Raw genomic sequence first — 24356 nt, 5'->3', positions numbered from 1 at the left:
ACAATGCTATTATTAGCTTTAACTGCATAACATAATGATTCAGAATTTGTATATATTGGGAAATGATCATCACGGTAAGTCTAGTATCTATCAGTATATGTCTATCAGTATACATAGTTACAAAATTTTTTCTTGTGATTAGAACTTTTAAAATTGACTCAGTAATTTCAAATACGCAATATATTATTACCTATACTTACCAAGCTGTATTTTACATCCCTATGACTTATTTTATGACTAGAAGTCTGTCATAAGACTTCCATACCTTTGATCCCCTTTATGCATTTCCCCTAACCAGCCTCTGGCAACCACCAATTTGCTTACTGTATCTATTGAGCTTGGTTTTGTGTATGTGTATGTTTTAGACTCCACACATGAGATCATATTATTTGTCTTTCTCCATCTGACTTACTTCACTTAGCATAATGCCCTGGAAATCCATCAGTGTTGTTCACAAAGCAACATTTCATTCTTTTTTATGGCTGAATAATACAACAGGTCTAATTTATCCATTCATCCATCAGTGGACACTTAGGTTGTATACACATCTTAGCTATTTTATAAATAATGCTGCAAAGAACATGAAGGTTCTATGTAACTTTTCAAAGGAGTGTTTTCATCTTCTTTGGATAAATATCCAGAAGTGGAATTGGTGGATCATGTAGCTAGTTCTATTTTTTATTTTTGGGATAATCTCCATGCTGCTTTTCATAGGGGGCACTATTTTACATTTCTGCCAACAGTGCACAACAGTTCCCTTTTCTCTACATCCTCACCAACACTTGTTATTTCTAGTCTTTTTGATAACAGCCACTCTTAACAGGTGGGAGGTGATATGTGAAGCATGGTTTTGATTTGCATTTCCCTCAGATTAGTGGTGTTAAGTACCTTTTCATGCATTTATTGGACATTTGTATGTCTACTTTGGAAAAATGTCTCCTGCAATCTTCTACCCTTTTTAAATCAAACTGGGTTTTTTTGTTGTTGTTTTGTTTTTATTTTTGCTACTGAGTTGTATGGGTTCTTTATGTGCTCTGGATATTAACGTCTTATCAGATATATGATTTCCAAGTATTTTTTCCCATTCAGTAGGTTGCTTTTCATTTTAATAACTATCTTCACTTTGCAAAAGATTTTTGGCTTGATATAGTCCCACTCATTCATTTTTGCTTTTGTTGCTTTTGTTGTCAGATTCAAAAAATCATCATCAAGACTAAAGTCAAGGAGCTTACTGCCTATATTTTCCTCTAGGAGTTTTGTGGTTACAAATCTTATGTTCAAGTCTTTAACACATTTTGAGTTGATTTTTGTGTATGGTATGAAATACTCATCAAGTTTTATTCTTTTGCATGTGCCTGTCAAGTTTTCCTAGCACTATTTACTGAAGAGACTGTCCTTTCCTCATTGTATATTGGCTTCTTTGTTGTAAACTAACTGACCATATATGCATAAACTTCTTCTGGGTTCTTATCCTGTTTCATTTATCTATGTGTCTGTTTTTGTCAGCATATTGTTATGATTTCATAGCTTTGTAATTTTAGTTTGAAATCAGGGAGTATGGTGACTCCAACTTCATTTTTCGTTTTCAAGACTGCTTTGGGTACATAGGGTCTCTGTGATTCCATATAAATTTCAGGATGATTTGTTCTATTTCTGTAAAAAATGTCATTGAGATTTTGATAGGGATTGCAATGAATCTGTGGATCCCTTTAGGTAGTTTGGACACGTTAATAATACTCATTTTTCCAATCCATGATCACAGAATATCTTTCATTTGTGTCTTCTTCAATTTTTTCATTAATGTCTTATATTTTTCAGTATATAGGTCTTTCACCTCCTTGGTTAAGTTTATTCCTAGCTATTTAGGGATGAGTCTAACAACTCAGAAATGATGATTTCACACACATTTTTTAGATATCATTGAAACAACTGCTTTTACATAAAGAAAATAAGATTTTACAACTCTATGATACAACACAACCAAAATCAAACACAACTAAAGCAATGATAGCACAACAACACAGCTAAGCTTTTTTGATCATTGACTATGTGCCAAGTACTATTCTAAGTAATCTATGGTATTATCATATTTAACTCCCTTAAACTACAAAGCTGGCTTTGTTATGAGTTCTCTCATTTTACTTGTGAAGAAACTATTAGTCAAAGAGTTTCAGATCACTCAGTATGTAAGTGAAGAACCAGGACTGGAATCCAGGTCTTTGCTTCTAAAGTCTATACTCTTTATTGCTTTGTTTATACTGCCTGTCAAAATGTATAATGCATGGCATTCAAAGAAAAAATATCAATAAGTAGATTAAAGGAAATATTCATGTTTAAACAAAAAGCTATGTTTTGACTCGTCAAAAAATTAAATAAAATTAATACAAATCACATAATCAAACAGTAAAGAAAAATACAGCTTGTTTATACAGGGTTATGTCTATTAATTCACTAAATCACTCAAAAAATGTTCAATGAATGTCTTCTAAGTGACAGAGATTGTTGGAAATGCTGAGGGTAAACAACAGAGAACAAAACTGACAAAGCGCCTGACATCATAATGCTTATATTTTAACAATAAGCTAAAACTAAAAATAAATTACGTAATCAACTTAACAGTCACTTTTTTTTTAAAATGTTTATTTATTTTTGAGAGAGAGAGACAGAGTGTGAGTGGGGGAGGGACACAGAGAGAGAAAGGAGTCACAGAATCTGAAACAGGTTCCAGGCTCTGAGCTGTCAGCACAGAGCCCAACGCAGGACTGGAACTTGACAACAGCAAGATCATGACCTGAGCTAAAGTCAGACACTTAACCAACTGAGCCACCCAGGTGCCCCTCAACAGCCATTTAATCTAAGTTGTAAAAATACCAGGATTAGAATAATTCTTCCCTGACACAGAGCACATACCTTCAGAAATCAAAATTACAATTCTCCAAAGAGTTTTCAAATTCTTGTTACTGCAATAGCATATGAAAAAGGGATAAACAAAAGAAAGGAAGAAAAAACAAATGAAATTTTCAGGGAACATGAATAATTATCTAGAAACTCAAAGGAAGATATTAGCTAAAAAAGTAACAGAATCAGTAAAGGAATGTTGTATCTGAGTATAAAATAACTATATCTCTTCCTATACCAGCAATAATCACCTGGAAAGCATGGTAAAAAAAAAAAAAAAAAAAAAAGATGTCATTTTAAAGTTGTAGGAATAACAACAAGAATAAGAATGTATCACACTACATGATATTTACAACATATATGAACGTACGTATAAATAGTTTTATAACGTAGTTATAAACGTAGTTATAAAACTATTGGGTGATTAAAAAACATTTGACTCAGTAGAGATACGTCATTCTAATGTCATTTGACTAGATCAAAACACAACATAAAAATGTCTGTTACCCCCAAATTAATTTAGAACATGTACAAAATTCCCATCAAACCACAGGAGGATTTTTTCAAAATACAGATAAAATTATTCTAAAGATCATTCTCAGGAAAGACTAAAAATAGAAAATAAAATTTTGTGGAAAAGATAATGTACAACTATGTGGACTAAATATTTTAGCAATAATTTAAAGGTTTCTGAATCTGAGATACGGATTTCTAATTCTTCCCTGGGGAGCAAGGCGTGGGGGGGTGGGGGCGCAGGGCTGAAGATAAAGAGGAGGAGGAAGTGACCAAGATAACTGTATTAAAAACATGTTTCCAATTTCCTCTCTCAATGTTAACTTTACCTCAAGCCCTACAATCCTGGTAACCAGAGACAGTTAAAGAAATCCCCCACCCCTTTGTGTTCCTGAAATAGTTCACTACAAGGAATCATTCTTCCTCATGTGACTAGAAAAGATTCACAGATAACTCCCTTGTTTCCCTTATGACAAGGCTAGACACAGACGTTCCAAATTCCCATTCTTTGCTCAAAAATGATTACTTGAACTATTTGTACCCAATGATCTCAACAAAATATCTGTTACTGGGACTTAACCAAAGGTTAGTTTCAAAGCTTCTCTACTTCCCTGAGACCCCTGAACTTTGACCCACCCCCACTCTTAACCAGCATACAACCTAACAGCCCCTCCTAAGAACAGGCTGATCTCAAAGTAAAACATTCTCTGTACTATCCAATCACTCCACCTCTACCCACCCATATCTATTCATTCCACTTCCACACAACTGGTTCTTCCTAGAATATTCCCTCTTCCTTCTACGAGAAAAACTTTTCTGCCTGACTTTCTTCTTTAATTTTTTCAATGCTCATTTATTTTTGAGAGAGAGAGAGAGAGAGAATGGGAGCTGGAGGGGCTGAGAGAGAGAGAGAGTAAGACACAGCATCCAAAGCAGGGTCTAGGCTCCTAGCTCTCAGCACAGAGCCTGAAGTGGGGCCAAACCCATGGACCTAGAGATCACGACCTGAGCTGAAGTCAGACACTTAACCAACTGAGCCACCCAGGTGCCCCTTTTCTACCTGACTTTTAAGATACTTACAGATTCTCACAATGGTAGCATTTTCCTTATTGCAATAGTCCCCATTCCGCTATTGCAAAGGTCCCTTTCCCCATTCTTACAATAACCTTTGTGAATAAACTCTTCCTTAACAGGATTCTGGATCTGGTTTTTATTTAGCAAAAGGCTCTAATTCTGATTTAGCAATAGCAGGGCAGGGGCAGAGAAAGAGGGAGACACAGAATCTGAAGCAGGCTCCAGGCTCTGAGCTGTCAGCACAGAGACTGATGCGAAGCTTGTACTCATGAACCATGAGATCATAATCTGAGCCGACGTCAGGCGCTTAACCAACTGAGCACCCAGGTGCCACTTCTAATTCTGATTTAGATAATAAAGTGTAAAAGTAAGGATAATTTAGGATCTACTTGACTAGAGGTGTAAGTGTTCATGATCAGAAGGTCAAATAAATAATACAAAAGGGAACAGAGATTCATTCATTTGCCCATTATATGGTAAGTATTGATTGGGTTATATTAATCCATTAATGAATAAACGGGGGGAAAACCATGACCAATGATTTGCATGGTGTTAAAGGGTAAGATGAAATTAATGACAGGATATCACAAGCAAATGTACAGACTTAGCTGGGTTAAGCTATATAAAGAGATATATATGTTCCTATAAGAACTTCTAACATAGGGAAATGAAAAGTCAGAAAAAGCATTTATTTCTGGAAATGACAGGTAAATTTAGAAGGGATGAGAGAAAAAATGGCATGGTAAAAAGCATTTTAGGCAGAGGAAAGTACACATGGGAAGGTGAAGACTAACAAATATCTAACTCTAAGACTAAACAGAACAAACAGGTTCACAGGACTTGATAAAAAGTGGTGTTTGCAGTGATTCTTGATTCATTGGCATCCAGAAGCATCAAGGCACTCTTTATATACTTGTAGTGGCCTAGGCCACGGGACAAAAAGAGGCTGATTGTAATAAAAAACTGGTTTTGACAACATGCTCTGAGCTTTCTGTGATGTTTACTTAGCTTAAATACGGACATGGAAACCTAAGAAAATGTGAGGAAAATTACTGAATAAAGACTGTGGAATTAGGAATGTGGTATGGAAGATAAACATTTATGAAACTGACTTAGGTGCAATAATTAGAGACTATTATCTCATTCTTTAAAAAATTCTTTTACAAAGGGATTTATTATTAATTTCCTTAAATAAAAACTTAGAGTGTTTATATTTAACATAAAATGCATTTAAACTACGTCTTTATTTAAGTACCATGCTCAAATACCAAGAGACTAACGTTTCTTTTCTTTTGCATTCAATTAACTATCGATTAACAATCCTTATATCAATTTAAATCAACCAACAAATCTTCCAAGCTGTAAACAAAGAATTTCCAAGTCAGTAACCAAAACAATCCAGCTAACCAAGTAAACATTCAGGAGCTTAGAACAAGTTCAAATTTTATTCAACTTCTTAATCCTTGTAAGAACCAATCCACTAACCAGTTTTAGGCCCCATTGCATTATTTTCTATTTTTGAAAGAAGTTGTTGTGAGATAAATAGGTGTGAAGGAAGGAATATCTGGTATATTTTATCGTTTTAAATACAGTCTTAACAAATTGCTGGAATTACAGCTTAAGTTCAATTCAATTAATGGAAAATGTCCACCATATACATTTTTCAGAATGTAATAATAACTACAATTTATTGAGCCCTCATTATGTATAAGTACTGAGTTATATTGTTCATATTTTATAATTTAATTCTAACAACACACTATATTGAGTTAAGCACCACCAAAGAAAAAAATTGTGAAAGATTTTGAAATGGATCAAAAAGATTGCAGGTATTAATGGAAGCCTATGCATTTTTTTTTTTTTTTTTTTTTTTTTTTTTTTAGAGCATAGCCTTCTAGATTATCTGATTCTATGGGGTTGATACATTTTATCACCTTTGAGCTACTTTATAAGTACATAAATTATATATTACTTAGTAATAATTCTTGTCTCTAAATCAGTAAATAAAATGTGATCCTACAGAGAGAAGTGAAACCTGCCACCCGAACAAAAAGTCAGTTTTGTAATACTTGTAGTTTGATTTCACAGACCACACATGTCTCTGGACTTTGAATTTTCTTTTAAGTCAACTATACTTACCTGTTCACTCATTAATTATGAGTTAAAATTGTTGACATGTGTTCATTTTCTATGAGAGTCATAATTTTATTCTTTTAAAATTTTTAGGCTGTAAATTACTAGGATTATTCCCATTTTTCAAAACAAACAAACAAACAAAAAAACTGAAACTTGAAGAAGTTAGCTGGCTTGTCCAAGTTTTTGCTTGCCCAGCTTTGCTTAACTCCACAGCACATCCTCAACACCCCTCATAACTATGCCTTGCTAAAATTTAGACTATTTTGCTTTTTACTTCATTATCTCAAGTATTTCACCATCAAAAGTACCAAAGATCAAAGAAATACTTTAGAAAAGCTGTTCTTTAATTTTTTTTTTTTTAATGTTCATTTATTTTTTGAGAGAGAGAGACAGAGTGTGAGCAGGGGAGGGGCAAAGAGAGAGGAAGACACAGAATCCAAAGCAGGCTCCAGGCTCTGAGCTGTCAGCACAGAGCCTGATGCCGGGCTCGAACCCACAAGCTGTGAGAATGTGACCTGAGCCGAAGTCAGATGCTTAACTGACTGAACTACCCAGGCGCCCCTAGAAAAGCTGTTCTTAAAAAAGATGGCAGTTGACATTTCCACTAGATAATTTAATTGGCAAAGACCATCCTGATTGTCCAACCAACTAAACAAATGAGACTTTTTTCTCCCCAGAGAGCTCTGACTTTATTTTTCAGTTCAAATAAATGAATACATTATCCATAAGACATTTATTTTAATAGTTTCTGAATTCTAATTCCAAAAAAGAATGAAAAGGAATGAAACCAAGGCAAGAGTTTTATCCCCTGGATGAAATTAGATACTGTCATATGTAGTATTTCTTACTGAAGTTCTCTCTGTTTTGCTCTTAAGCAGCAGCAGAAACACGATCTCAAATTGTACCCATGTTTAATGTCATACCATAGAATAATGCACCACATTAAAGGCTATAAGGTATACAGTGGTAACAGAATCTCTTAATAGAAGGTATAATTAAGGGACAAAAAAATCTGAAACAAAAAAAGGAAGAAAGGAAGAATAAAGAAGAAAGGGAAGGATTGAGTGGGTACAGAAGAGAGGAAGGAAGGAGAAGATGTACACGTTTTGCTTCACATTAAAAAAACCTGACATCTTTTCTTGTGGTAACCACCTCCTCAAGAGAACATGCCCCTCAAAAAGGATCTCCTGTACCCATTCCTGGAAGAAAAGAGGAAGCATAAGAAGCAGCGACTGCTGCAGATCCCCACCTCCTACTTCATGGACGTGAGGTGCCCAGGACTCTACAAATTCACCACCATCTTTAGCTATGCACAAACGGTAGTTTTGTGTGTTGGCTGCTCCACTGTCCTCTGCCAGCCTACAGGAAGAAAAGCAAGGCTTACAGAAGGATGCTCCTTCAGACGGAAGCAGCACTAAAACCACCCTGAATCAAGATGAGTGGGAAACTATCCCAATAAACAAATTTTCGCTCAATAAATTTTTAAAAAATTAAAAATAGATAAATAAATAACCTCACGTAACTTAAAAAATGTCACAAACCCATTAAAAATATCATTTCAGAAAACAAAACACTGCATTCTTCACTTTATTTTAGCTACTAAAGTCTCTCACAATCTAATTCAACAACAAAAGGTGTTAATTCACATTTAAAGTTTTTTCAACTGGAAGGAGAAATCACGCTTTGCATAGTCAACTTTACTTTGTAAGAACCAAATTACTTAAAATTATTCATTTATCTTAAAATTGGCACCAACAAAAACCTCCTTTTTAATGACATAAGGCTTGACAAGCCTCTGTGTTGCATCACCATCTGCCACATCCTGCTCTGATATTTATAAATACAGTTGTGCTATTGATGGTTCTACAACTGTTCCAGGTGTAAGACATTAGAATAGAGAATTCTCTTTGATCACTCCAAAGTCATTTCTTCTTTTTAAATACAAGCAGTCTGGACTGTTCTCAGGTTCCCAGAGGTATGTCTAGTAAAAAGCCTTTTAATCTCTAACTGGTTTGTTCAGGTGAAGTAGGTCACAAGAAAAAGAGATAATCAGAAATATATATTAAAACAAAAAACCACACAGATTTACTGCTTTTTTTAAGAAGAAGAGAAGTATGAAGCTCTTGATTTTCATCACTTTTAATTTCTAAATACTATGGGACTCAGTTGGAGATGCGACACGGTTCTTGAAATACCAGCTCTACAATTTTTGGCCCAACATGTTTGTTTATTCAAATATAATTTTTGAAACTTAAAAAAAAATGTTTTTAGGAACTCAATGTACGTAGTCTGGGCTTTAAAACATAATTCTGAAAGCTGGTTCATTACATGACATTGCATCAAAGAAAAAAAAACAAAGCACTCCTCCTGTCTCCTCCAGGTAAAATCCTGTATAAAAATATAAACATCCTGGTACTTAGTTCTCTCAAAATTTAATTAAAAACAAAACAAAAACTTGGTTAAACAAAACTTGGTTAAATTTTCATTAGTAGCTAAATAAAAATACGGAAGCTTATCTAACTGGGAACGAGAGGAGAAACTGGAAAACCAGAAAGTTGATGATCAGAGAACCAGGTTAGGACTTAAAAGACAGAGGTAAGGATATAAGAATTCAAGAAGAGACCAAGTTAAATGTTTAATGCTTATGTGAAGAAAAAATTCAGATCTATTACTGATAGTTTTATACATGTGATCAAGGAACAACATTTGTAATGAGAGGTGTCATTGCTACTAACGAAAGACAAATAGAAAGAGGGGTAAGGAACATATAAAATTTTAGTAGTTTCCATGAAATGATTTAGACTACAGCAAATAAAGAAGTATTATCTCATGTGGGACCCAAGGAATTTTACAAAAATCCCCTACCCCTGGACAAGCAGAGCAAGACTAACTCCATTTTGTGCTACACGCACCATCTCATGTATAACCCCCACATGACCTACTTATTGCTTAAGACACTCCCCCACCCTAGTCAAGCCGCTGAGCACACCCTTACTGGAAACTGGCTCATTTAGGAATGCAGAACCCCTAACCGCCAAAGAATGTAAACCCCGCCTTTTGCTCGCCAAACTTGCGTGCCAATTCCGACCAGAGTGATAGGCTAGTTCAGTTACTATAGGGTAAATTGTAATTCAATTGGCCACCTGCGTGTGGACATGAATGTACAACTTTCTGTGTGTGTTACAATCTCATTGGCCACCGGCCCCCATAAAACTGCTACACCTCATAACCTAGGGGACCAAGTCCCTGCTCCGCTGTGTCGGGAATACTTGGGCCCAAGCTCCAGCTTGCAAATAAACCCTCATGCGTTTGCACCGGTATCGGCTCCTTGGTGGTCTCTCGGATTCGAAATCAGGGGCATTACACTCATCCCAAAGATCTCTGCTTCAAATGAGAGAAAAATATGCTTTATTTACAAAGATGGCAGGTACTAAAATAATAGAAAAATGGTTACTCTTAATTATTGAATAGAGTCATAAAAATTCATAGAGCCTCAACATTTTGGGGGATAACAGAGAGAAGCAATAATTTGTTAAAAAGAAAAACCACAAGCCCAAAATGAAGTCACTTATGTTAAGAGCCCCACGTGAGCAAATCAAGACTTAATACCTAACCTAACTGCAGTTTCCGTACCCCCAAAAATGTAACATTTAACCAGTCAATATGAAATTTCCTGGTCAGCACTGGGAAATGTACTGATAGACCCTTTTCATTCCCCTTAGGAGGGCAACATTCTTTCCTAATAGTTTCCTTTTTTTCTATTCCTTTTCTGCCTTTAAAAACTGATCCTGGGGAACCTGGGTGGCTCAGTTGGTTAAGCCTCCAACTTCAGCTCAGGCCATGATCTCACAACTCAGGAATTCAAGGCTTGCATCTGGCTCTTTGCTGTCAACACAGAGCCTGCTTCAGATCTTCTGTCCCCCTCTCTCTCTGCCCACCCCCCACTTGCATTGTTTCTCAAAAATAAACATTAAAGGGGCGCCTGGGTGGCGCAGTCGGTTAAGCGTCCGACTTCAGCCAGGTCATGATCTCACGGTCCGTGAGTTCGAGCCCCGCGTCAGGCTCTGGGCTGATGGCTCAGAGCCTGGAGCCTGTTTCCGATTCTGTGTCTCCCTCTCTCTCTGCCCCTCCCCCATTCATGCTCTGTCTCTCTCTGTCCCCCCCAAAAAAAATAAATAGACGTTGAAAAAAAAAATAAACATTAAAAAAATTAAAAAATGAAATGAAATGAAATGAAATAAAATAAAAATAAAATAAAAACTGTTCCTTTCCTGCAGCTCAACAGAGCTCTCCTCTACTTGTGAGATGGGATGCTGCCTAACTCACAAATCATTTAAAGAAGCCAATTAAAGCTTCAAATTTACTTGGTTGAGTTTTGTTGTTCAACAATTCTAATGATGATCTGCTTATAGTTCAGTTAACAAAGGATAAGAAGACACTTAAAATATTTGATTAGATGCCCAGAACAATAACAAACTTTTAACGACTACGGAACATTAGAAAAATCAGTAAATTAACTTGCAAGAAACATAAAAACAAGTGAACCTACATAACTTAAAACAACATAGAAATACTTTGGAATACCTCATATACCTGGTCATCAGGCTTCTAAAAAATTTAATTATTCAGAAAAAAGCATAAATGTCCAAGGATCAAAAACGTATCTAAACATCAAGAAATATTGCTGTCTCTAAGAAGCATGAAAGAACAAGTTGGTTTACTCAGAACTACATTTAAAATGATGGATACTTGATTTTCCCTGACAACCTCCAATTCTTTCAAAATTAAAGCTGACTGGAAGAAGTGGAGAGGGTTTATGAAAACACTCAAAACCTCACACATATGAAGTCTTCTAAGGAAGAGAGAAAAATCTCCAGTAAGGAGAGAAATCAGAAGTTCCAGTTAAAACACCTGGTTTTAAATTCTGCTTTACCTAGTTACTTATCGTGGCATATTTTTGTCTATCTTATTTAATCAGAATCCTTCCTTATCACTAAAACGAAGACATCATCTGGTCTATCTCCTAAGCTGTTGTGAGGATCTAGGTTTTGAGAGAGTACACAGTAGCATAAAATAAGGATTGCAAAGAGTCCAGGTTTAAGAAAACCAATAGCCCAGTGTGGGAATATGAAACAATAAGCCACTGGTCTTAAGGTAGAGTAAGCAAGTTTTTAGAATGCTAATCCAAGAATGAACATACCAGACAAAAAAAAAAATTTTAATATGATAAATAACTGTGGAACAAACTGGTAGCTCAAAACCTGTTCTACAGAAACATCAAGAAGAAGAAGAAGAAGAAGAAGAAGAAGAAGACGACGACGACAACCACCACCATCAAGCAGACCAGCATACATATTATGGAAATCCAAGGAGAAAGAGAGAGGCAAATACAAAATATTTAAAAATAAGATGGCCTAAAACTTCCCAATTTTGAGGAAATACATGAATTTACACATCCAGAAGCCCAATGAACTCCAAAGAATATGAATTCAAAGAGATCCATACTAAGACTTGACCAAACTATCAAAGACAAAGAAAAAATCTTAAAAACAGAGAGAGAAGTGGATAAATAAGATTAAAAGCTGACTATCAGTAACCACGGAGGCCAGAAAGCAGTGAGATGATATTTAAAATGCTAAAAGAAATGTAAACCAACAATTCTATATCCAGCAAAACTATTCTTTAAGAATAAAGGAGAAATTGAGACATTCCCAGATAAACAAAGCTAAAGGAGTTTGTTAATAGTAGACTTGTCTTGCAAGACATGCTTAAAAGGAGTTCTTGAGACTGAAATGAAAGGACACTAGATAGTAAACTGAAGACATAACAAAAGATAAAGAACACTGGTAAAGGTAACTGTATAGGTAAATATAAAAGCCAGTATTACCACACTTTTGGTTTGCAACTCCTGTTTTATTCCTGTAGGAATTAAAAGGCAAATGAATAAAATAATTATAAATCTATATTAATGGGCAATGTATAAAGATGTAATTACTGACAATAACAATATAATGGGGGAGGATGGAAAGGGACTTTTCAAAGGAAGGGACTGTTTGTATGCCACTGAAACTAAGTTTGTAGTAATTAAACTAGGTTGTTTAAGTTTAGTATGTTAATTGTAATCCCCAAAGTAGTCACTAAGAAAATAACTAAAACACATACACAAAAGAAAATAAGAAAATCAAAATGGTACACTACCAAAAATAAAAAACATACAAATGAGTACTTGACATGGACTGAATTGTGTCCTCCCCAAATTCATACGTTGAAGCCCTAAGCCCCAGAATTTAAGAATGCACTGTATTTAGAGAAAGGGCCTTTAAAGTGATAAAAAAGTTAACATGTGGTCCTTATGATGGATCCTAATCCAATTTGACCATTGTCCTTATAAAGTTAGATACAAACAAATAGACACCAGGGGTATGCACAGAACTACAATTATGTGAAGAGGTAGCAACAGGAGAGAGGAGTCAGAAGAAATTAAAGCTGCTGACATCTCAGTCTTGGACTTCTCACCTGCAGAACTATTAGAAAATAAATATCTCTTGGATAACCACTCAGTCTGTGGTACTGTTATGGCAGCCTGAGGAAACCAATACAGTACCTATTTGAAAGAACATATTATTCTGCATTATTTACTTTTCCGTAACATGAGTGCTATTTAAATGAAACAACAGGAACAATTAACAGTGGCAATCAGTAAAAATTAAAAGTAGGACTAATCAAAAAATATGTGTGAGAAAATATAATAATCATTATTATGTTTCTTTTGATAAAATAAATTCAGCAACTTATTTTATCTTTTTTTAACTCTATTGGAATTTAAATTTTATAGGCCACATTTTATATTCTTAATATATATAAATGTAACTAAGATTAAAAAAAATTTTTTTTAACGTTTATTTACTTTTGAGACAGAGAGAGACAGAGCATGAACAGAGGAGGGTCAGAGAGAGAGACGGAGACACCGAATCTGAAACAGGCTCCCGGCTCTGAGCTGTCAGCACAGAGCCCAACACGGGGCTCAAACTCATGGACTGCGAGATCATGACCTGAGCCGAAGTCGGACGCTTAACCGACTGAGGCCACCTAGGTGCCCCCTAAGATTTTTTAAAAGAAGAGAAAAAAAAGTGGGATTAAACAAATATTACCAGTATTTAGAAAAAATAACAATGACATGTTTCTTTTCGTCCCATGAAATAAAATAGTTTCATGCTTTGTGTCTCCTTTCCAATAATAACACTTCCCTGTACCGAGTAGAACCCTTCTTTTTAGTGTGGTAAAATTGAGTATCGTTAAACGTAAATTTCATTTTGACCACTCTGCTTGTATCAAGTCCATATTCTTGGTGTCAGTCCTGTGATGATATCAAGCTAAATACCCTCTCAATAAGCACAGAATACTTAGGATTGTAATTACTAGTAATGGCAGGTACTTAGATATGTAAGAAATTGTTTCAAACTCCACAAAACATCCATTATTTTGAATCTAAATGCTTGTTTTGGTATTCCAACTGTTAATCAATCATGTCTTTTGCATTGATAGATTAATTATCTTTGCTTTCCATGTGTAAAATAAATATCATTTCAGAAGCACACTAGTAATTTCAATTTATGCTATCAAAGTTGCATTCCGAATGAGTTACAGTTTTAGTAAAGACATTGAGAGGATCTTATTTAACTTGGCTGTCCTTTTGTGGTGACTTTTTTTCTCCACCTTGAGTTAGGAAGCAGTCATGTTACACAAAAAATGAGACATTTGTTTGTTGTATAAGTTTTTTCTAGTCTCCTTATGGCTTCTTCAAATATCATCAAACATTTTTGGAGAAATGGCATAAAAATTTCTGTTTTAGTATAATCTTTTTCTCCGTTCTCATCCTCAATGTATTGCCAAATTAGACAAGGACATTCTTCCTGTCTCACACTTTAAAAATATTTTACTGCAGGATATCTTTTCTAAGTCCAACAACAATTATAGCCATTCTTTAGGCACATGTCCAAGGAGGCTATCTCCTTCCATTTCTTTAAAGTCAAAAATCACATTAAGTGTACCTGTACATATTGAGAACTTGAAAAGTGCCCTAAAATGTTCACTATGAAAGCTTCAATATCAGAAGTAAGCAAATCACATCACATTTTAGCAGTGCTATATACAAAGGGCGCAAAACACTTTGCAGATAAGATCTTTTATTTTATTTTTTAAAAAAATTACACTGAATGAAATTGTCCAAAATTTAAATTTGCACTGTCAAATACACAGATGAGTAAAGTCTAGAATTATATTTGGACATCTCAACAATCTTGTTTTATGTTGCCTGTGGTTTCACTAAAATCTTTAAGAATATGATTTAACGGACTTAACAAATCAAAGTATCTAAGAACTAAATGGAACATTTTCTTGTTGATATGATTTGCCATATCAATGGATATGTCAAAGTGTGGTTGTTGGTTAGATCCATCAAAATGAGCTCTACATTGATTGTGAAATGTTAAACTTTATTCCCTGTATGACTTTTAGTTCTTCTTTCATAGAAGTTTTGATCTTTGCAAATTAATGCTCCCTTTCATTATATTTCCCTTTGACATATTTTTCCACAGCTACCATGTAAAGTATTATTAAACCACAGAACAAGGAGAAATTCACCTAACCTTGGTATTGTGTGGGGAAGTTACCTTGAAGCACTATGTACCTCCACGTACATAAATACGCCAGCTATTCCAGAGGGCAAAGAACAAAAAGGGCCTACCAACTAAATCATGATGTTTACATTACAGATTTATTCATTTAAAACAAACAGCAGGAAGCAAGGGGAAAAGCTGGGGTTAAGTTAACACTCACGGTATAACACCTTAGGATGCAATCAAGTTATAAAGGACCTCAACTAGCTGAATGTTCACCTATTTCCCAAACTACTTGATTATTTACTATCTATACTTAAAAAAAATCCCATGACTTTTGTCTCAATCTTATAAGCTACCAGTTTATTATCTATGAATCCTATCCACCCTGTTTTTCTTATTTCAATGGAAGAACTGAATATTTCAAAATATGTATTATATAAAACACATAGATACAGAAAATATATATTTCACATGGTATATACCATCAAAAAATATGTAGAATTAAGTGTCTGTGAATAGATGATCCCTGAATTCTTACCATATCATATATTTTATCCTATTTTAGATCTCCAGTTCACAGAATCTGGCAGACATTGTGAGCATAGGTCTATGGGGCTTATAGTTGCTGCCCAGTACGTGCTTCTTTAATAACGTAGAGTGATAGAAAAAATGGAAATCAATAATCAAGTTGCTTTGTGGGTGAAGGAGAACTCAAATGGAAAGAAAAATCCCGAACCAACCAAACACATTAATACAAAACAAAACCCAGTACTTTCCCTGGTGGGTATCCCTGTCAACTCCTTTCTAGTGTATTTGCCTATACTTTTTAGACCACTCTAAACTAAACCTCAATGTCCTCATTCAACAAGACCATATCAGAATTAGATATAACTAAGACCATATCGGGATCAGCCACTCTAAGGTTCTAACTATATTTTCAGATTTTTCTTAAAATTTAGACAAGAACTTACCTAGCACAATGACTAGCACATATACCAGGAGCTCAATAAATATGTGCTTTATGTACAAATGAATCAGTTCCTCCTATTACTGACTTTCAAGGAAAATCTGAGAAATTGTCCTTCTAAAGGCAAGTACTTCTAAAGTACTGTTTTTGAAAACTGTGGTTATCCTAGACACAAATTATAATTTGGTAATTATGTATTTGGATTATCAGTCAGATGGAAAGGAAAAGTACTCTCAAAATATTAGGGGAACTGAAAAGCAAACAAAATCTTCAACTGAGGGCTAGATTGAAATTAGTATTTTTAAGTAGAGGAGAGCCACAATTCCTGTCCATAAATGGGTAAATTTAAGTTTTGTTAAGATAAAGAAAATTCAGAAAAGCCATAAAGTTTAATTATATTTAAAAAACTAAGAACTTTGGCACAGTAAAATACACCACAAGCAGATTTTAAGTATGAATAATAATTACTTTCAACAGATAATTTCCATAAAATATAAAGTATTTCCATAAGTCATTAACACATTAAAAATTATAAAATAAACAGTGAATGAATTCAATAAGTAATTAAGAAGAAATATAAGTGAACAATAAACATATTAAAGCATGTTTAAGCTTACCAATAATCAAAGGAATACCAATTAAAGTAAGATAATTTTTGCTGATTAGATGGACAATGATTGCTAAAATCCCAATTCAAAACCAACAAAACTATTCTGTAGCAATAAAATATAGATTGGAACAATTATGTACAATGACCATAAATCTAGAATCATTTCGAATCTATTTCTTTGTAACTTTTAAAATAATTAACCAACCTGTGCCACTTTAATAGAATTCTGGGTAGAACCACCAGCATGATATTCAACTTTGAATTTTTTTACAAGTTCATCAAACCTACAAGAAAATCACAGTAGAAAAAAGTAAGTTAGCATCTGTCAGTTGTCACAATGCAAATTTTTCTGATTAGAAGCACACTGAATCACCATTAGTAAAATATTTTCAATTATATAATTATGTTGAATAAATGAATTAAAATATATATGAAAAACAAGCATGCTGAATTTGTACTTATGAAAATTTTTCTACAAATGTACAATTATAAGAATTTAAAATATATAAACTGTCCATAATTAACCACTATACTAAAAAAGGTAAATATACAAATTCATAAATTATTACTTATAAGCAATGCATATTTTCCCATATTAAATGTTGATCTCTAGAATCCTTACAAATGTAAATTCTAGTAAGTTTAAAAAGTTTTAGATATCATAAAGACAATTAGTTTAAAATGTAAAGAATTGGGAAACCACACATTGGGGTATGATTCTAGGCAAGCTGCTTGGTGACATAATTTCTGTATCTGCCATATAAAGACACAGACAGTAGTGATCTAAAGCTTTATCTAAATATCTAAATATCTAAAGCCATAAAATAATATTTTGGCATCTGATAAAAGCTATAGAACTTCTCTCCAGGAAACTACATACATCCACTACACATGAAACTTTCACGTACCCAGGCAAAAAACTACAGACACTGATTTTAATAAATCTCAAATTAGATGGCCTTTATTAACCTGGATTTCAAATCAATATTCCTTACTGCATGTCTTTAGCATGTTAGAGATATCCAAGGGGCGTAAGTATGTACCTTAATTTCAAAGGACGAAGAAGCTTTGGAGGGAGACAAGGATGAATACACATGAGAAAATACAGAAAATTAGAAACCATCAAATTATCAAACAACAGAATATATGCAATGTAGACAGCAAGTGCTAGAGGAGGTTGGTCAAGAAAGGGAGATTGGGATATGAATAGAATATTCAAGGAAGGTTTCAGTATTGACAAGTATTTTCAAAACTTTAAAAACAAAGTACAGAAGTAGATCCTTTCACTAAAATGAAACATTTCACAGAACCTCAAAATACCAAAAAGACAAATACAGATATGGTTATATTAGGAATAGGAAAAATGGAGTTATACCCACTCCCATACATCCAACTACCTTGGGATTCCATCTGTAAAACACTGAGATGACAATAAACACAACTAGCAAACCTGCCCAGAATTTTGACAGCAGAATTCGTATGCCACTAATAATACCAATGTAATAATAACAGTAGAAAAGGCAAAATATATAGGCACAGATGCAGAGGTAGGTAGCTGCAGTAGCTCAAGGGAAGTTCCCTTCTACTTAGGTACTTTTTTTTTTTAATGTTTATTTTTTTAGAGAGAGAGAAAGAGACAGAGCACAAGCAGAGGATAGCAGAGAAAGAGGGACACACAGAATCTGAAGCAGGCTGCAGGCTCCACACTGTCTGCACAGAGGCTGATACAGGGCCCGAATCCACAAACCATGAGATCGTGACCTGAGCTGAAGTCGATGCTGAACCAACTGACCACCCAAGTGTCCCTCTTCTACTTACTTTCTGAACTAGACAGATACCAGCTAAGCGTGATGTTAGAGATTGGAGAAGAAAGGGAGAGTGAATGGATAAAGTAAATATACAGTGATCAAATGCTAGGCTCATTTGAGGTCCCTCCACTGTCAAAAGTCAATTCCTCCAAAGGTTTTGGATCGTATTTGTAGTGGGTTGAATTGTGGCCTCCATAAAGATATGTTCCCCCATAACCAGTGAATGTAACCTTATTTAGAAAAGAAGGCTTTGGAGATACAAGTAAGTTAAGGAGCTTGAGATAAGATCTTCCCTCCTACATTACCCAGGAGGGGCCTAAGTTCAGTAAGAAGTCTTCTCATAATGGACAGAAGAAAAGACACAAAGGAGAAGACCATGTGAAGATGGAGGCAAAGACTAGAGTGATAAGGAGCCAAGGAACGCCAACACCCACCAAAAGCTGGAAGAGGCAAGGAAGGCTACAGACATTCAAATTTAAACTAATAAAGTTAGGGGCGCCTGGGTGGCGCAGTCGGTTAAGCGTCCGACTTCAGCCAGATCACGATCTCGCAGTCCGTGAGTTCGAGCCCCGCGTCGGGCTCTGGGCTGATGGCTCGGAGCCTGGAGCCTGTTTCCGATTCTGTGTCTCCCTCTCTCTCTGCCCCTCCCCCGTTCATGCTCTGTCTCTCTCTGTCCCAAAAATAAATAAACGTTGAAAAAAAAAAAAAACTAATAAAGTTAAATAAAATTTAAAATTCAGTTCTTCAGGGGCACCTGGGTGGCTCAGTTGGTTGAGTACCTGACTCTTGATTTTTGGCTCAGGTCATGATCCCAGGGTTGTGGACAGAGCCCAGCATTGGGCTCGCACTGAGTGTGGAACCTGCTTAAGATAGTCTCTCTCTCTCTCTCCCTCTGCCCTACTTGCATGCTCTCTAAAATAAAAAACTAACTTGGGGCACCTGGGTGGTTCAGTCAGTTAGGAGTCTGACTTCAGCTCAGGTCACGATCTATCTCACAGTTTGTGGGTTCGAGACCTGTGTCGGGCTCTGGGCTGACAGCTCAGAGCCTGGAACCTGCTTTAGATTCTGTGTCTCCCTCTCTCTCTGCCCCACCCCTGCTTGCACTCTGTCTCTCTTTGTCTCTCAAAAATGAATAAACATTAAAAATAATAATAAAAGAAAAAAAATAAATTAAATTAAAAAACTAACTCATTAAAATTCAGTTCTTCAGGCACAGTAGCCATACTTCAAGTGCTCAGCAGCCACGTGTGAATAGTGGCTATCAAAGTCATACACAAATAAAGAATATCCCTTTATTACAAAAAAGTACTGTTGGAGGTGCTGGAAGAGTTGAATAACAAAATAAACAGAGTAAACATGATCAATTCTAGAGCTGAAATGGACCTAAAAGAACACCTTCATTTAAGAAATGGGAAATGGGGCACCTGGGTGGCTCAGTTGGCTAAGCGTCAGACTCTTGATTTCATTTCAGGTCATGATCTCGCAGTTCATGAGTTCAAGCCCCATATCGGACTCTGTGCTCACAATGTCAAACCTGCTTGGGATCATCTCTTTCTCTCTCTGTCTGCCTCTCCCTCGCTCTCTCTCTCTCCCTCTCTCAAAAGATAAAAAATAAACTTAAAAAAAAAGGGAAAAGTTAGACATAAAGTTTGAGTAGATTGCCAGAGGTCACATATGGCACACTGGTGAGTCAAAATCAGAACTGCAGTATCAAAATTACTTGTTAATTAATTACAAATACACACAAATCAGGGTATATTTTTTATCATTTCAGTCAGTAAAGAGAGTTTTCTATAAAAACCAAAATTTTGTTTATTAATATTACTTTTGGAATTAGTTCAAATATAAAAATTATAGGACCTCATATTTCAAGATGGATGATGATGCATATGTTTGTATACTTTCCCAAGACTTACCAGATGTCAAAAAACATGTTTTATATATATTTATACATACATATTTATATATTTACCTATATATGAAAAAACATATTAACAATACCACAAAGCAAGCAAAGAGGCCAAACACAGACCACAAATTGAAGAAATAATAAATACTAACTTTACAGAAAGAAAACATAATAGAATTGACAAAGCAGTGATAGGAGACATAAAAAAGTAATTCCTTTAAACATTCCATTTGGAACACTGTCCAGCCTCTCCTACCTTACCCACAAGAGTACAATTTGTTTAAATGTTCCAATTTGTTGTTGAAAGTCCTCCATATCCCAAATAATTGTGTAGCTTCCTAGCCTACCTGAAAATTTTTTTTTCTTTAAAAAACTTTTTTTGGGGTGCCTGGGTGGCTCAGTCAGTTGAGCGTCCGACTTCGGCTCAGGTCATGATCTCGCGGTCTGTGGGTTCGAGCCCCGCGTCAGGCTCTGTGCTGACAGCTCAGAGCCTGAAGCCTGTTTCAGATTCTGTGTCTCCCTCTTTCTCTGACCCTCCCCTGTTCATGCTGTCTCAAAAAAAATAAATGTTAAAAAAAATTTTTTTAACTTTTTTTTGGTAGCAGCTTTATTAATTCACTCATTTGAAGTCTACAATCCAATCATTTTAAATATATCCATAATTGTGCAACCATCACCACTATCAAGAATATATCCATTAACTCATAAAGAAACACCCAAACCTTTAGTTACCAAAACCGAATATCCCCATCATCCTTCCCCACCCTAAATAACTGCTATTCCACTTTCTATGTCTGTATTTTTGTCTATTCTAGCCATTTCATATAAATGGAATCATATAATATGTGAATGATTTTGTTGACTGGATTCTTTCACTTAGAATAATGTTATCAGTGTTCATACATGCTGCAGCATCTATTAGTACTTTACTCCTTTTTTTAGCTGAGTAACATTGTGTTATATGGATATACCACATTTTGTTTATCCATTCATCCATCCCAGATACTTAGATTGCTTTCATCTTTTGATTTGTTATGGATAATACCATAATAAACATTCACATACAAGGTTTTGTGTTGACATAATATTTTCATTTCTCTTGGGCATATGCCTAGGAGTGGAACTACTGGGTCAGTTTAACTTTTAACTATTAACATTAACTTTTGAACTTTTTGAAGAACTGCTGCACTATTTTCCATTCCTTTTTAATTTTTTTCTCAGAGAAAATGCAGAAAAACCTGCCTGCCTAATTATATGAAAAAGAAGCAACTAAAAAATAACAGAGTTTCTATAAATTAGTTTTACCACTTCTGAATTTTTAAAAATATCAATAGTTGAGTGAAGGACCTGAGCGATAAAAATGGCTTTGGATAAAAAATAAGATGAAGGTAAGAAAGCTGAAAATACCCAGGAAAATGCCCAAAATCCGTAGGAAATATAAGAGATGAAGAGTATGAAAAAAAAATTAAGCACAGAGAATGGATCAGGTAGCCCAAGATCCATTTAAGAAGAATGATGGGGAGACTAGAGATAATGAAGGGTAAGAAAGAAATTCTAGAAAAAAATGTTTTCGAAAGAGAAAAAATATATAATCTTCAGATTTGTTCAAATGTGAAGCAATTCCATTAGGGAGGGGACTAGGATCCATATTTGCACAATAACTTATTCAATTTCAGAATTCTTCATATCAAGAGAAAACCTTAAGAACTTCTAGAGTGAAAAATAACAGATTATCTGAAAAGGAGTAAGAATCAGAGTACATCAGATTTCTTAAAGAACAGAGGATGCTAAAACAAACAAAGAAAAAAAAACCCACATTATATTCTATGCTAGAAGAAAAAAAAAAGATTTTCAAAATAGAATTCAATATCCACTCAGATTATCAACTCATGATAAGGGAAAATATAAGCTTCACATGTAAGTACTGGCAATTATGAAAGAAAAGTTACTAAGGAGGAGGTGTAACAATCAAAACAAAACATAAGAAAGAAGATAGCATGGGTTTACAACAACAACAACAAAAAAAAAGGGAAAAAAGTGATAATTGTGTATAACTTTGAAAAAGTAAAGGAGTCCAAAAAGAAATTAAAGGAGGAACCATTACATGTAAAATTATTACATGTAATAAATCTTATTACATGTAAAATTCTTCCTTAAGTAGCAAATATTTTAATAACAAAGTAATGTATTTCTCTTCTATGAATCCATACATACACTACAGTACATGGTTCTACAAAGAATAATAGTTACCTAGTTATTTGGTAATGAAGGCCTTTTGTCTGGTTTTCAATTTTAGAAACTATGCTGAGATAAAACATGTAAAATTTAATTACAATTACAAACATTTGTAATACTTAATAACATTTACAAAATATAAAAACATTGTATATACATGGATATTTTGGATGGAAGAAGGGAAAGATGAAAGAAAAAGTTTTCTCATTTTCTCTCCTTCAGTTAGAGTTCATAAGTATCTCAAATGTTAATAATCAAATTTTTTTTGTTCATTTTATTTTATTTTATTTTTCTTAATATATGAAATTTATTGTCAAATTGGTTTCCATACAACACCCAGTGCTCATCCCAAAAGGTGCCCTCCTCAATACCCATCACCCACCCTCTCCTCCCTCCCACCCCCCATCAACCCTCAGTTCGTTCTCAGTTTTTAACAGTCTCTTATGCTTTGGCTCTCTCCCACTCTAACCTCTTTTTTTTTTTTTTTCTTCCCCTCCCCCATGGGTTCCTGTTAAGTTTCTCAGGATCCACATAAGAGTGAAACCATATGGTATCTGTCTTTCTCTGTATGGCTTATTTCACTTAGCATCACACTCTCCAGTTCCATCCACGTTGCTACAAAAGGCCATATTTCATTTTTTCTCATTGCCACGTAGTATTCCATTGTGTATATAAACCACAATTTCTTTATCCATTCATCCGTTGATGGACAATTAGGCTCTTTCCATAATTTGGCTATTGTTGAGAGTGCTGCTATGAACATTGGGGTACAAGTGCCCCTATGCATCAGTACTCCTGTATCCCTTGGATAAATTCCTAGCAGTGCTATTGCTGGGTCATAGGGTAGGTCTATTTTTAATTTTCTGAGGAACCTCCACACTGCTTTCCAGAGCGGCTGCACCAATTTGCATTCCCACCAACAGTGCAAGAGGGTTCCGTTTCTCCACATCCTCTCCAGCATCTATAGTCTCCTGATTTGTTCATTTTGGCCACTCTGACTGGCGTGAGGTGATACCTGAGTGTGGTTTTGATTTGTATTTCCCTGATAAGGAGCGACGCTGAACATCTTTTCATGTGCCTGTTGGCCATCCGGATGTCTTCTTTAGAGAAGTGTCTATTCATGTTTTCTGCCCATTTCTTCACTGGGTTATTTGCTTTTCGGGTGTGGAGTTTGGTGAGCTCTTTATAGATTTTGGATACTAGCCCTTTGTCCGATATGTCATTTGCAAATATCTTTTCCCATTCCGTTGGTTGCCTTTTAGTTTTGTTGGTTGTTTCCTTTGCTGTGCAGAAGCTTTTTATCTTCATAAGGTCCCAGTAATTCACTTTTGCTTTTAATTCCCTTGCCTTTGGGGATGTGTCGAGTAAGAGATTGCTACGGCTGAGGTCAGAGAGGTCTTTTTCTGCTTTCTCCTCTAAGGTTTTGATGGTTTCCCATCTCACATTCAGGTCCTTTATCCATTTTGAGTTTATTTTTGTGAATGGTGTGAGAAAGTGGTCTAGTTTCAACCTTCTGCATGTTGCTGTCCAGTTCTCCCAGCACCGTTTGTTAAAGAGACTGTCTTTTTTCCATTGGATGTTCTTT

General features: G+C 35.0%; 1 protein-coding gene and 1 pseudogene across 5 annotated transcripts in view; one reads left to right on the top strand and one right to left on the bottom strand.

The window, feature by feature from the left end:
* ADK (adenosine kinase) overlaps positions 1 to 24356 on the bottom strand; it is a 524109-nt gene that overhangs the window by 340833 nt on the left and 158920 nt on the right. For all 5 annotated transcript variants that reach the window (XM_025917987.2, XM_086680037.1, XM_086680040.1 and 2 more), the window contains one exon: positions 17025 to 17103. In XM_025917987.2, coding sequence (XP_025773772.1) covers positions 17025 to 17103 — 79 coding nt within the window. The remainder of the gene's footprint in view (positions 1 to 17024; positions 17104 to 24356) is intronic.
* LOC112854498 (small ribosomal subunit protein eS27-like pseudogene) lies at positions 7788 to 8110 on the top strand (annotated as a pseudogene).

This window comes from Puma concolor, chromosome D2 (assembly GCF_028749965.1).
Source record: "Puma concolor isolate L17-30 chromosome D2, mPumCon1.1.hap2, whole genome shotgun sequence".
Classification (NCBI taxonomy): Eukaryota; Metazoa; Chordata; class Mammalia; order Carnivora; family Felidae; genus Puma; species Puma concolor.
Note: the sequence above shows the minus strand (reverse complement) of the source record. Positions and strands in the feature narration are given on the sequence as shown.